The sequence below is a fragment of the Letharia columbiana genome (assembly GCF_014066305.1).
Source record: "Letharia columbiana isolate WasteWater2 chromosome Unknown Sc0000052_s0, whole genome shotgun sequence".
NCBI lineage: Eukaryota > Fungi > Ascomycota > Lecanoromycetes > Lecanorales > Parmeliaceae > Letharia > Letharia columbiana.
In genome coordinates this window covers 266,755-280,607 of record NW_023501096.1, presented here as the reverse complement: position 1 = coordinate 280,607, position 13,853 = coordinate 266,755, and the positions used below count along the sequence as shown (strand labels likewise).

Here is a 13,853-nt window from a genome sequence, read left to right as displayed (position 1 = left end):
GACTGCCTTCGGATGGATGCTACCGTCGGAAGGCTAGCGCCCAATGAAGAAGACGGAACCGTGAGATTGGCACCTCAGCCAGTAGAACGTGAGTTGGCTGGGATAACCATTGGTGATACCTGAAAGCTCTTCCCATCCTTTTAAGCTCTCTTGCAAAGCTTCTAACTTGATCCTCGCCTTCATAAGCACTAAGTCTGAGTCTGGCTTAGTGTATGTTTGACCAGCCCGCGGTCAGTATTTCAAACCATGGTTGATGTATGTAACGATATGATATTCCTGAAACTAGATTACATGGGTGAGTCAAACCCCTTCACCGGTATCTATTGGCCCAGACTCTCCTCGAGATCGTCTTCGAAGTCCTCCCCGAGATCCTCCTCGAGATCCTCCTCAAGATCCTGCTCGAGATCCAGCTCAAGATCCTCCTCACTAGCCCAGCCCATGACTTTCGCGCCCTCTCCAGGCCCATCTCTCAGAGAGTACGAGATACACCCATATAAGGGATCATACATGCTCTCCCATATCCAGTACATCTTGCGTGTAGGTTTGCCCCTGAAATAAAGATTGGTTTCGATGAAGACAATCTGACCACGGCCGTAAAGAGGTTGCGGCTATGGGTCTGTCAGCACTGCAAAGATTCAGAACCGAAGGGTAATCATACTATTTCTGAGGTTTCTGAGAGATCTCTCAAGGGTTCCGACATTTTTGGACTATAGGACGGGTTTTTTTACAGGATAGTATTTATAGTACCAGTTGACAGGCATAGGTTTAGTAGACCGGAACGTGGGTTTGGCGGATGCAAGGGTGACAATTTATGGCAGATGATAATATGAAGAGGACATGACAAAGAGAGGATATATTTAGGTACATGTGAAGCTCGATCGAGATCATTAATATAGGAGTAATATGGTTCCTAAAGTGATAACGGTCACCGAAGTAAGGATTAGCCTACAGCCTCGAGAGTCTGGACCAGGGTACCGACATATTCACTTGCCAGGAGCGAAGATGATGAAATTTGCCAAAGGCATGCACTCCAAAGGGTCTAAAGGATATGAGAAGTCAGCTATGAAGTCTTTCGGAAGGTCATCTGTGTGCTTACCTAATCCAGGTCTTTGAGTCCAGACCATTTGGGATGAGAGCAAACCTACATAACTCTGATCCGGCCGTTGCTTGTTGTATGTGACGGTATTCGTTGAGCGAGATCATTGGTCTTCCTTTGGCAGTGTTGATCTTGCGTTTATACGGCAATGCTGGGATTCGGAGAAGGAGCGGGGCTAACCACGAATTTGTATCTAGGGATGCTCGAAGAGGCAGGAAGAGTAGAGTCGATTGCTGCGGCATCCAGCTCATCAACCAGCCAACATCGTGCATTTCAAGATTCTCTTGTACTGCCACGTGTATTCGCAAGAAGTCAGTCGAACTATGCACATGTTTGCTGCCGATCATTCAGGAAGCAACGCACGTCGCGGAAAAGTGGGTCTGAATTGATTCCACGACCACATTCCTTTTCCGACTGGAACTGCATAAAAGGCTGATGAGGGATCTGCGATTCAATTTGCTCAGGCCTTCGGCTACAATGAAAGCCAGTACCGGTCAACGCAGACTTGGAACTAGATAACTTCTCAAGGTAGCAGCATAGACAAGAAAGAGTAAGCTCTTAAAGTTACCATCGCGCCTCATTGTACGAGTAGATGTTAGCATGATCTGAACTTACCTAGATAACTTGCAAGCGAGTCCCCCACTGCCCTTAAACAAGCTTCTCGCTTATCCATCGGCGGTCCCGGCCGTACCGCTGCGTTTTTGGCGGCGTTGGCGCTTCTCCCCCTGAGTGCAAACCTTCGCTTCATCGCCATTGGATTCGATGGCTGCATGTGCACTAATGCCTCAGCTGCAGCTGCATTAGTGCTGGTGATAATAGCCAAACCGGTCTAAGGCTGACGCCTGTAGTCCAGTCGAGATTGTAGGTACTAGGCTGAAGAAATACGCCATTTACGCAGGAGGCGGCTTACATGCAGGTCGTTCTTTGGGGAAGTCACCTACGAGTTACGGCTTCCAGGCTCTCAAGGTAATCGGGCAAATCCCGCAACTCATTGACTTGGCAGGCTTGACTCTACATGACCCCGCCAAATGTTTAAGTCTCGGAGGCCATCAGTCTGATCAAACAAATCGGCAAAATCCTTTGAATTGAGTCGTTTCAAAGCTTGAAAGGCCGTCAATTGACAATTTCCATTGGGAGTACCCCACAAAATCGAGAATTTAAGAGCCCCGTTTGGCACTTTATATGAGGATTTTCCCATGGACTTGTAACAAATTGACGATCGTCAAGCTTCAGAAGCTACTGTCTTTGGTGAAGAATCCAAGGATTGGCCCGCAAGTCTCTGATTAACCAAGGCTCGGGAGCCCATAAACTCGACAAGTGACTTGGGGATTGGCCTAAGTCTTTGACGAATCTTAGAGCTTTAGAGCCTATAGGTTGATCCACAAGTCTCTGGAAATCGTGAACGTGAGAGGCCATCAATTTAGGAAAGACTTTGGAAATTAGCTCTGTTTCCGCACACTTTTCAGATGGGAATTCTGCGGAAACAGTTGCTACTTTAATATCTTCCCCGCACTCCCTGATGATCATGACCTAGAAAGGTAACTTGGCGCTCAGTTATGCAACTACACCCGCGATTCTCCAGAATTTCCAGCACTAAATCATTGCAACCTATCTCAATAGATGACGAGCATATGCTTACTGGCATAAAATCGTCTTTCGGCCAGGTTCTGGCTCGTAGGATTTCACTGGTTGCTCATTAACTCTGGGCGCTTTCACCTTCTCTTCGACAAATTTATCACTTGAAACCTCCGATCCCGGCACTCATCCCTACCCACCCCGACCAAACAATTTCAGACACACACAACAAGTGGTGTCAGGAACAACAGCTCCCAACACTTCTCTTCTAAATTCCAAACGGTTAGACTCTGAACCCTGGACTAGGTAAGTACCCATAGAAGCGTTATAGGCAAACACGGCTGACCCGTCATATCGGCTCTAATGTTAAACACTAGGCCCCCATCCTCGTCTGCTCGTGCAGTCGATATGAAAGGGTACAATCGTTGTTCCACAGCCCGACTTGCGGGGTGGGACTTTCGCAAGCAGTGGGTTAGCTGGTCTACGCTTTGTCTTTTTGGAGGTTTCATGGTAGAGAGGAGCAACAATCGAAAAGTTTGGTCTGACATCTCCGCTGGAGAAATGTATAGAAAAGGGAAGGGGAGGTGATTGCGAAGGCAGGGCGCTGGGGTCTCTAGAGGATTCTGAGTGGCCCTTCCCGTGGCTTGAATTCTTATACCATAGCCATCCACAGAGCTTGACCGTTCGAATCACCACTCATTCGCATGTCTCTCATGACTCGTAATCTACCGGAAACCCTTCGTGCCGAGACACCCTCCGCAACGCCTCCCCATAGAGCCTCTAACACTAAGGTAACTTACTGAGCACGGGCGCAATTCTACAGGATGTTTCCGTGGCTCCGTGGGAGGTAGTCCCTTAACCTTTGTGCCTTTCTGGGTGGCCGCCCGTAAGACAACCTAGCAAAAGTCATGCATAGGGGCGAGTATCTCCGAATGAAGTCCCACAGTTCAGGCGCGGTGCCAGAAAAACAAACGACCCCGTTCACGAACTTTTCCTAACCCTTTTGTCGACCTGTAATTAAGGGAATTCACTGTTGAAGTTCCAAAGTTTAGGCGTAGTGTTGGGAAGGATGAGCCTGGTCACATCTGATAGCCGTTGATCGACAGAGTTGATTTGTTCAGATCGAAGCCGACGAAAGAAATGCGTAAATGAATTGTCGTGCTGGAAATTGGAATTAACTCTCTATGCATGACTTTTGCAACATTCTCTTACAACAAAGCGTGACACTGACACCAGGTGAAGAGCATCTGGGAGGCAGATGTTGGCTCATGAGTCAGCTCTACACCTATGTACAAAGGAATCAACGTCTCGGGGGTAATCGCAACTAACAGGCGAAGATTTCTGCTTTGGCGCAGGAGATGGATGGAAAAGCCACATGCCCAGGCTCATGTTGTATAGTTCAATCCTCATACGCCAATATATCCTGTCAACGAAGAACTGCTCGTGCGACGGCGAGGCTGGCTCACGCTGAAAATAGTGCGCAGTGATCCCGAATCCTTCAGCCTTCTGAGAATTCCTCCTCCGGTATTTGCACCGCCGAGCGCTTACCCGAGAACCATCATCATATACCATACGCACGTCGCACTCGGTGTTCGCATTTGTATCTGAAACAAAAACCAAGTTCCTTCTCTGGCTGTGCGAGATCTGTGATCTCGCACAGCCAGAGTGAGAATGCCTCCAGGAATCGTACTCTCTACATAAAGGGGACGAAGACAACTCTACCACTCATCAATCTGTCTCCAAAAGCTCCAGCATCTGTACCGAAATCAATGACCACAATGAATACATCGGCATCATACCTCCAAGTCCCGGCCCGCGGGCGTGGCCACGCTCTCGGTTTCCGCATCGTTATACTCGTCCTCGACATCGTAACCATAGTCGCCCTCTCTATCTCCCTCGGTCTCTACCACAAATGGATCCCCAGCACCTCCTACCCCACAACGGCCCTCAAACCAAGCAAGCATACGGACTGGACGGACCCAATTGTCCTTGCTGCCGTCCTGGTCTCTTTCACGTGGACTAGCTTCATCACTATCCGCCCGGCCTGGACGAGCAAGGCGCTTCATTTGGGGTACTATGTCGCTTTCGAAGTCATCTGTTTGGTGTGGCTGTTGGCATGTACGATTCCAGCATTGACGTTGAGGGAGTCTGGTTTCAAGGATCTGGTCGCGATCAGCAACACTTGCGATATGGGCAGCGTGACGCTTATGAATGGGGATAAGGTGCCGTGGGTGTGCATGCCGCATTTGAACACCCTGAAGAAATTGCAGGTTGCTACTTACTCCGTTGCATGTGCTGTCGCGTAAGTCCTTCCGTTCCTCATGAATGGTTACCAATGCCAACATGTGCCATGTGCAGCGTCCTCCACTTCACCCTCTTCGCCCTCGCCTGCCACTCAACAACGCACCTCCCCCAAGCCTCCACACCCTCTCACTCCATCGAGAACACTCCCAACCAGCAAACCATCGCCCCCGAAACCCAAGACCCCACCACCAGAGGGAGTGAGTCCGACTCCACATCTCCGCCCCGAACCGTAGCAGTTGCAGAAATCTAAACATAGCCCTTTCGCCCAGAGCTTTCCGCCGCCGACTCCGGGATCGTCCGTTTCCTGCACTGCGGAGAAGTTGCCGTGCTGGAACGACGGCCGCTGCCTCGACCGCACTCGTCCGTGCCGTCACCGCTCGCCTGCAGGCCAGGCGCTTTTGTCACGACTTTGGCGGCGTTTCGGGATTCGGCGTATGAGGCTTCATTGTCTTAATTAACGTCATCATTCTCTTGACGAGGATCGAGGATCAGAATGAGAATGGGAATGCTGTTGCGGGCCAATGGCTTGGTTTCGTCTTGTATAGTATTACGCACATACCATTTTGTTACTGTCTTGTTGTTGCAGTTGAGCGATTTTAGCGTGGCGTTTTGGAATGTTTGGGTTATGTTGGCAGGGTCGGTGCGGGAGTGGGCCGAGGAATGTGTGGTTGGGATGGAGATGGTGTATGTATTTTTGCTTTCTTGTACATGAGGTGATTTTGTTTCAATATATAGCTTTGAGGCCGGGCGTTTGTATATACATATTCTTGGCAGGTATTCAATCTATGCTTGCTCAGTGCACGCTCTATTGGCCTGTGTCGATCACGGTCACAGGAATGCAGCAATTCGCAGAATGCATGTTATTCATGCCTGTGTCGATCAGGGTAAAGTAGGTAAGGTCGATCAGGGCAAAAGGCGGTGATGCGGGCCTCTACGAACCCCTCCTTGGGACAAGCGGTGGTAAGTTGCCGAGCTTGAAACAGGGGCACTTTAACACAATGTGCAATTTCACCGATCAGCTATAAGTTGATGTTGTTATGGGAAAAGCGTTCTGCTCATGAGTCTTGTGTTAATGGAGCTACTAAGCCTACGTAAAAGCCTTCACTGAACTCTCGAGAGCAAAGCCATTTTCCATTTCCGGAATGTTGCTTTCCACGCAAGCTAATTCCCGCTGTGCCAGTATCCATCGGCCGTTGCAATCATTTCTTGCCGAAGATAGTACCCCTTTGGCTCATGTGAGAAAGAGTAGGCAGGCGTTCGCAAGAGGCTATGCCTACTTGTTGGCGTAGACGTCCGACTTGGTCTGTACAAAGGCCGTATTAGCAGGAGTACGATCCATCAAGGGAGTAAGAGAAAGAATAATGAAACTTACGTCGTGCTTCTTTTCGTGGACCTTGTCAGAGGCTGCGTCTTTGGCGGCGGTGAGACGCGTGGTGGCGTTCGCGTCGGTGTGGCCCTTTGCGACCTCTGGGGACCGTGTCAGCGACGAGTAGAGGAAACAGAAGCAAGAGTTGAAGCTCACCCTCGTTACCCTGCTTCGAGGTTCCAGACATGGCACCCTGGAAAGACTCGGAGGCCTGGTTGACAGTGTTCCTGGAAACCAAGCAGATCAGTAAACAGGGTTTAGGCAGCCGGCAAGGGGAGGTGAGGGGCAGGCGGAGCAGGCGGGGCTCACTTGATTGAGTCCATTGTGGATGTTTGGTTGTTGGAGATAGGTGTGACTGATTGTGTGGATGTGTGATTTGCTTTATTGTCTGAGGTCTGAGGATGGAAGATGTGAGTGATGATTGTGTAGCAAAAGGACGTGGGTATTTATACCAAAGAAACCACTAGCCGGTACGTCATGGGTGAAACATCCCCTCGATCACCTGATGTCGTCTTGGCATAGCCTAACCATCTATGGTAAAGTGTGGTGTACAGCAGCCGACGGTAACCGTTCTATGCAAGGAAAAAAAGAAGTTGCTTAGTCACTAGCAGCTGCACAACATGCATTACTTGCATAAGGGATTTTCGGACATTGGAGCATAAAGCAATTCAGTGACTCGAACAAACCAGGTCCAAGGTGCTGAAGCCCGCCAAAACCCCAGAAGTCGTATATACTATCGCTTTCAACATGGTAGAAAAGGTCTACGTGACCTACAACCAGGTAAGAATTCCCAATGGCTACGCCCTACAATCGACTGCTCAACGGCTCCCAAACAATGGACAAGGCTAACAAGCTCTTACAGGTACACAAGTTATGTCAAGCCTCGGCCTCCCATATCCTCTCCTCCTTCCAACCAAACCTCATGATCGCCATCGGCGGCGGCGGCTACGTCCCCGCCCGAATCCTCCGCTCCTTCCTCAAACGCCCCGGCAGCCCCAACATCCCCATCCAAGCAATCGGTCTCTCCCTCTACGAAACCCTCTCCAGTTCAGATCCGGTTGAGCAGCTCGGTACGAAAGTCACAAGGACGCAATGGCTGGATCTGTCGAGCTTGGAGATGAGCAATTTGGTGGGGAAGAACGTGTTGATTGTGGATGAGGTGGATGATACGAGGACGACGTTGGAATATGCGGTTAGGGAATTGGAAAAGGATGTGGAGGCTGCGAGTGAGAAGTTGGGGAGGGGTGGGGAGAAGACGCGGTTTTGTGTTTTTGTGCTACATGTAAGTGCTCAGACCTTCTCTGCCGGGGAACGACGGAGATGGAGAGGTAGGGCTGGCTAATTGCGGGTCACAGAACAAGGACAAGACGAAGAAAGGGAATTTGCCGCAGCAAATGATGGATGAGGGTAGGTATCTGGCTGCCAATACAGTAGGAGACGTTTGGATATGCTATCCTTGGGAAGCTACGTATGTCCCCTTGCTCTTTTTCTTTCTTCCAAGAGAGCTAACAGGTCCGCTAGTGATATCGACGAGCACGATCAGACAGCTGCTTCTCAACCAGTAATAGAACATTAATGAGTCACGCGAAATGAATCTAACACTGCAGACCGGATCACGTGTGAAAGCTCTCGAATTTTCGAATGTCCCTAGGTCTATTCGTTAGTAGATTTGGGAAGTGAGGTCATAAAATGCTAAAAGCGAGGTCGGCTTCGTTATCTGATTTCCTACCTTCGCTCTCACCATCGCCAATTATCATAGCCCCCAGACTCGAAAATCTCGCACTTGTCAGCCATTAACACTGAGAGCTGTCACTCGCTCAGATTTTCTTCAAGACAAAGTTGGGTGGGGCTCCTTTACGGATGCATGTGTCAACACTTCTCAAACCCACAACGCTTTCTCACAGATTTGCTTCCACCTCACCATCACGGTTTCCTTCCACACCTAGAACAACCTCACTATTGATCAGCAACCTCCGATCTGATCTTCTACCTCGGTAATATCACCCCGAAGTGCTATCACCTCAAAGCGAGCTCACGATCGAAATCACAATTCTTCGAGCCAATTCAAGCCAAGGCAAGCCAGCGCCCTTCCGAACTCTCGGTCGGAAATCCACGACTCATCGTTACTGACTCTGCTGGTACAGATGTTGACCCACGCCCGTGTTCTCGAAATGAATATCACCTGTTGCAAGATCCTACGAGCAAGGTTCCAACCCCAGCCCGACTCAGAAGCACTTGCGAGATTTGAGACCGTAATCACGCTTTGCACAAAGTGGCTGGATGCCATGGAGAAGGTGGGCTAGGACGTTTCCCCCGGTGGATCCGGTCCTAGGCTAACTTCTCCCAGCACGGAAGCTGCACCATCATCCCCGACACCGGCAAATGCGTCATCTGCAAGCTCTCATTCTCGACGACCCGAGACCGCACAGACGAGATCGTCCACTGCTGTTTCAGCCGCGCTCACACCCAGTGCTTGGATACCTCCGCTCCCGACTACAGTCGCAAAGACTTGACCACCACCTGCGGCAACTGTTCGGGGACATTGACGGAAGAGGTCTATGGGCGCATTGAGGAATATGCTGATTTGTGCGTGCCACGGGAGAGTCGAGGATTGATCAAGAATGTCAATTGGGCGGCACATCTGCAGAGTATGGGGTCGGACTTGGGTCGGCTTGCTTCTTGATGGGCTAGGCGCAGGAGTAAAAGGGGAGGTAGTGTGTGTGACTAGAGCTCGTAAATAGACACAAGTAGCTGGACCGGAACGTGCCAACTTAAGAGTGGCTGTCTATCTTTCTGTGTAGATACACTATGGAGGTGTGAGCTCCTTCTTGAAAGACCTAGCCAACTGACTCCTTCCTGAAATATTTCGCAGGGACCTTCGAATGCATAACGTGTGCCATGCTACAAGGAATTTTCCCCAGCCTCAGCCACTACCAGGCCTAGGGTGAGCGCCGATCGACGTACATGGGGAGCTTTGCACTCAACAAGAAGCCGAAGAGAGCAGTCAAAATCCGTCTTCACTCATTCCGGCAAACTTTGTGAGCGTATGCAGCAAGGCTGAAGATTCACATACATGCAATGCTTTTTTTTTTTTTTTTTTTTTTTTTTTTTTTTTTCCCAATTTTTTTTTTTTTTTTTTTTTTGAACTTCCCTTTTATGGCATTACGGTTGTTCGTAGGGTTCAGCCATGGGAGCTTTGTGATTAGCATCAGCTATACTCACTGTTCTTCCAGCGACCGTTGATCTAGCTGATCTCACTTGACGAGCTCCTCTAGGTAGACAGACACTAGGAATAATTTTACCCAATTCAGTTTTGTCTCCAATTTCAGTGAAATGCTGTTCTAAGCTTGAATAAGCCTGAGAGGCTACAAAGTGACCCAATTTTGTGCCGGCCCAACACCAGCGCGCAAGGACGCTATATTATAAATCACTCTCTAGAGATGGGTGCAAGTCCCATACTGCATGAGCATGTGGCCCACAACTACAAAACCTCCTATTGACGGCGCCAGATACACGAAGAGCCTAATGTAATCAGAGACGGTAGAAAGTTCGCTCCCTAAGACCGATCCGAGGCAAATTCCGAATGCCAAGCACATCATTGTCCACACACGCTGCGCCAAAGTGCTTTGACCGGATCTGAAGTGGGATAAAATTCCAATGATGGCTACTGGGATTGATCCTACAGCGAGGCTCGCCAATCTCAGGTACTAGTACACCGACTCGAGAAGTGTCTGTCGGTCGTCTACAAAGGGATGTTCTGAGCTTCCAGGTATCAAGAGATAGGGCCGATCTAGTCGCCCATCAAGCTGATAGGCGAGCCGAGCAAAAAGGCCATCGAAGAGTTTTCCAGTCCGATGATTGACTGGAGGTCCTCCCTTAGCCAACACCACTTCCGTCGGTACTAATGGAGAGGATTCGAGATCAGATCCGAGCATAAATATACGACCATCATCCTTGACATCAAACTTGACCTTTTCAAAGGACTCGTTTGATGTCCTATTTCCCCCAATGGTGCCAACGACACCTTCAACCCTCGAACCTTTACGCCGTTGAGCTTCCTCCATCGTTCCAGAATTCACAAGATACATGGTGGAGTAATCAGGGGTGAGCATAGTGCTGGCTAGATTTACGAGCGACATGACAAGATAGGGTGCAACATTCAATCCGAATGCAGCATAGCCATAGCGCTGGATTTGATCACCTCTCACCTGGTAGAGAGTAGCTGAAGCATATACGGTCTGGAAAACAGCGGTGAGCACTTTCGGCAAACTATAGCTGGAGCTTAGCTCGCTAGTGCAGGGAGAATTTCCACCGCACGGGGGTTCATCCACCTCGGCTCCAGATGGAACGACGCAAAGGGCATATTCTTCAGGTAGCTGGCAGACGCCGTGAACTTTTCGGTCCTTGCCTCCAAAGGTAGACCTCGGAAGCCCGCTCAGTTTTCGAAAGTCTCCTCTGTTGACGGAATCAGGTCCTACCTCCACTCCTCTTGCAACCAATGCGGGAACGTTGGAGAGCTCCTGCTTTTTTTCCTTCCGTCGAGGTATTTGTTAAGAATAAACCTTGAAGAGCATAATTTGGAGCTTCTCACTGCGACTCAGAATCTGTGCCGGTACATGATCGATTCGAGTCCAGTCCCAATCATCTCCATCAACGAGTTTCTTTCCTTTCGTAGTTTTAAACACAAAATCTGACTTGTGCTTGATGAACTTTTCAACTTCGCGTGGACCCATGTAGTCAAGGACTTCAACAACATCTCCAGTTTGAGGTCTCCAGTTTGAGGTCTCCAGTCGATAGTCCTAACAACCATACACAAAGCCTTTGCCGTCGCTGCAGTCTTCAGGGGCGTATTGGCGAGCACTGCGCTTCGATAAATGGCACTGAGACCTCTCCGAATACTCGACGCCGGGAGAAGAAGAGCGAATACTAGGGCCAAACAAGATGACAGCGCCAGTTCACCAGGCACCGACTTGACAGTGGCGGCATGGGCGACGGAATTGGCGAGGAAGAACATTGCAATGCCCGTCCACTTAGACGGAGTACAAAGTAGCTTCGGGTTGCGGTGGTTGGTCGTACCTTGTGCTACCGTGATCGTGATATATTTAGTCGACTCGGACTGGGTGGGTGCGCATGCTGATTGAGGAAACGAAGCCAAGAGCACGCTCGAAAACAAGAGGGATACGGTCGAGGTACAGCATCCCGTAAGACGGTAGATCCAGGTAGTCGTCATTGTCTACTATGGATAGTCCTCCCGCTTGCAACATCCGTTGTTGATGCCATGGAAGATGGGGTGATTCATAATGTTGACAGCCTTATAGCCTCGCGATGCGATACAACACAATGCTAGAACTGCCTGCAGGACTATGGTGCTTCATTGTCCAATCATAGCCATCCATTCTGCCGCTGACTTTTCCTGCATACCGAAAACACTGCTCACTTCTCGACTGACGAGTATTTACTGATATGGCGTTGTTGTGACTTTTAGTTCTTATCCATTGATCAAGACTCTGCCCAATAGAAGACGGCGTGCCGTCGCAACACGCTTATAACCGGTTTGAGGATTGTGTCAACTGACTCAATTCCAACCTTGACTACGCCACGAGAAACATTCATTTGAATACAGAGTTCTGAAAGTGGTTGAAGCACCATTTGCAAGGAAGCCATTGAATTTTAGAAGCATCTGGAAAGGGAATGCAAGCTCCTCTTCCCTCACCGTATGCTTGCATAGCATACCAGAGACTCGAGCGCCAGTACCGCAAGACAAGTGCTCTAGAACAGGTTTAAGCCGGAACGATATCAGAATGCTATGGACCGACTTTTTCGCGTCGGCTCAAGAAATCACAAAATCGCCGACACAGAAAAGACGAGGGCAATATGTGAGAAAGTGACCAAGTACCAAGAGTGCATTCCGGCACGGTGTAGAGCCTGGAGTGTGAAAGTCAAGGGAACAAAGCTGCTTGTCGAAACACTACCGACGAGGCTGTAATTGTTGAACAACGTTTGCAGAGTGGCCGTGCCCATCATTCAAGGTTCCTTGTCTTACAACAATGTTGGCTGCGATTTCGATAGCAACTATGAAGAAGCATAGCCCTTTGTGGAATTCAACCACTGCAGACTTGATAGCAGGCGAATACCCACACAAGTGCGCCTGCAGGATAGAGGCTTTGCGCTTAATGTAGCTTACTTGGTCCTATAGGGCATTTGAAGCCGCATTGCTAAAAGCAGTAATAGAAGAAAATACATCATCAGTAGAATTGGTTCTCACAGAATTTCAGTAGGACGAAAATAGAGAAAGCAATACCACTCTGCATCCAGTAGGATATATATACCTATCCATTGAAAGGGGCTCTTTATCAGTGGAGGAGCGTCTCCATGTCTTACGCCAATGCCACCAATGTCTGCATTCAAGGTTTTAAATCGGAACGGCGGGAGTTTGGTTCACGTCCTCAACTATATAGAGATACCATGGCTGGTGCCCGACCATAACCGAATCCTCCTCTAAACCAGCCTTGTATTGTCCGAATCACATTGCTGGCTAGGCTTTGAAAGCCAGGGTTCGTGGTGTTGATCGCGAATCTGCCTGCAATCTCTACAGACCTCTCACTCGGGTTGGCGCCGCCTGAGCTTTGGAGGACGGGATTTGGAGCAAGTTCGACAGTACCATGCAGTTCTGCAACGTGTGTGGATCCCAAGGTAATCTGAAAAGGATCTTGGCAGGCGGTGGAACAGCCTTGGCTTTCGTTGATCTTGCAGCCTTGGGTAAATAGAGCGCCACTCGACTCGTAGGCTTCACCCGCACTCTGGATACCAAATGTGGTGCTACTGCTTGAGGACATGCTGAGCTCAGAAGAATCCATATTGAATGCAGAAGATAAGCGGCCGAGAACTAATGAAAAGATTGATACGTGACGACAGAAAAATAATCGAACAGAATGGTAAACCACGTACTATATGTCGAAACATCTCCGCCGCAAGTGATCAGGCTGAAGGCAAAGCCTCAACGGCACATGCAGGGCCAAATTTCTATTTCATGCCCAAAACTGTGGAATCCTTACCGAATCATACCCCTACCTTACACCAAACTCAAAGGTATGATTCGGTAAATTGCCAATTCTTGCTGCTGCCCTGGACGGTCTACACGGATGGCTATGGGAGTTGAACAAGTAATTTAAGTCCCAAAGTCCCAAAAAGCAACTACCCTTGCCATGGGGTGGTTGCTATTAATGAAAAGTCACCATGAAAGTTGTTACGGACAGGTCTCGGCGGCGGTAGAATGTTAAGCCGATAGGGCTATGAATAATTAGTGGTTCTAATTCGCCCAGGTCGGCCAATGCCAAGCCCGGAGATTAGAAGTCCCTTATCTATAAGTAAAGTAGAGAGTAAGCCGGCGCGTGGGGAACATTGAGAATCAGCGAGATTCGGCAATTCTCTGCATGACAAGTGCAAAATCAACGGCGCCGTGTCTATTGCGTGATAGGTCGCTAGACATCAGGATGCAACTGCATCTTCTAG

General features: G+C 49.3%; 7 protein-coding genes across 7 annotated transcripts; 3 read left to right on the top strand and 4 right to left on the bottom strand.

The window, feature by feature from the left end:
- Window positions 1-320: 320 nt before the first annotated feature.
- Window positions 321-700, bottom strand: HO173_010782 (uncharacterized protein; the record flags this gene model as incomplete). Its single annotated transcript, XM_037312667.1, has 2 exons — window positions 321-608; window positions 659-700. 2 exons carry the CDS (start codon window positions 698-700, stop codon window positions 321-323), a joined length of 330 nt encoding a protein of 109 aa, XP_037160515.1.
- Window positions 701-4,449: 3,749 nt separating this feature from the next.
- Window positions 4,450-5,429, top strand: HO173_010781 (uncharacterized protein; the record flags this gene model as incomplete). The annotated part of the gene is made up of 3 exons (XM_037312666.1): window positions 4,450-4,973; window positions 5,030-5,172; window positions 5,245-5,429. The coding sequence occupies 3 exons, from the start codon at window positions 4,450-4,452 to the stop codon at window positions 5,427-5,429; spliced, it is 852 nt and encodes a 283-aa protein (XP_037160514.1).
- An 819-nt stretch (window positions 5,430-6,248) lies between these two features.
- On the bottom strand, window positions 6,249-6,664 carry HO173_010780 (uncharacterized protein; the record flags this gene model as incomplete). The annotated part of the gene is made up of 4 exons (XM_037312665.1): window positions 6,249-6,278; window positions 6,348-6,442; window positions 6,498-6,568; window positions 6,651-6,664. 4 exons carry the CDS (start codon window positions 6,662-6,664, stop codon window positions 6,249-6,251), a joined length of 210 nt encoding a protein of 69 aa, XP_037160513.1.
- Window positions 6,665-7,088: 424 nt separating this feature from the next.
- Window positions 7,089-7,917, top strand: HO173_010779 (uncharacterized protein; the record flags this gene model as incomplete). The annotated part of the gene is made up of 4 exons (XM_037312664.1): window positions 7,089-7,121; window positions 7,204-7,623; window positions 7,697-7,809; window positions 7,863-7,917. The coding sequence occupies 4 exons, from the start codon at window positions 7,089-7,091 to the stop codon at window positions 7,915-7,917; spliced, it is 621 nt and encodes a 206-aa protein (XP_037160512.1).
- A 595-nt stretch (window positions 7,918-8,512) lies between these two features.
- On the top strand, window positions 8,513-9,024 carry HO173_010778 (uncharacterized protein; the record flags this gene model as incomplete). Its single annotated transcript, XM_037312663.1, has 2 exons — window positions 8,513-8,635; window positions 8,689-9,024. The coding sequence occupies 2 exons, from the start codon at window positions 8,513-8,515 to the stop codon at window positions 9,022-9,024; spliced, it is 459 nt and encodes a 152-aa protein (XP_037160511.1).
- A 1,024-nt stretch (window positions 9,025-10,048) lies between these two features.
- HO173_010777 (uncharacterized protein) lies at window positions 10,049-11,074 on the bottom strand (the record flags this gene model as incomplete). The annotated part of the gene is made up of 2 exons (XM_037312662.1): window positions 10,049-10,815; window positions 11,071-11,074. 2 exons carry the CDS (start codon window positions 11,072-11,074, stop codon window positions 10,049-10,051), a joined length of 771 nt encoding a protein of 256 aa, XP_037160510.1.
- Window positions 11,075-12,787: 1,713 nt separating this feature from the next.
- On the bottom strand, window positions 12,788-13,198 carry HO173_010776 (uncharacterized protein; the record flags this gene model as incomplete). The annotated part of the gene is made up of 1 exon (XM_037312661.1): window positions 12,788-13,198. One exon carries the CDS (start codon window positions 13,196-13,198, stop codon window positions 12,788-12,790), a length of 411 nt encoding a protein of 136 aa, XP_037160509.1.
- Window positions 13,199-13,853: the final 655 nt, after the last annotated feature.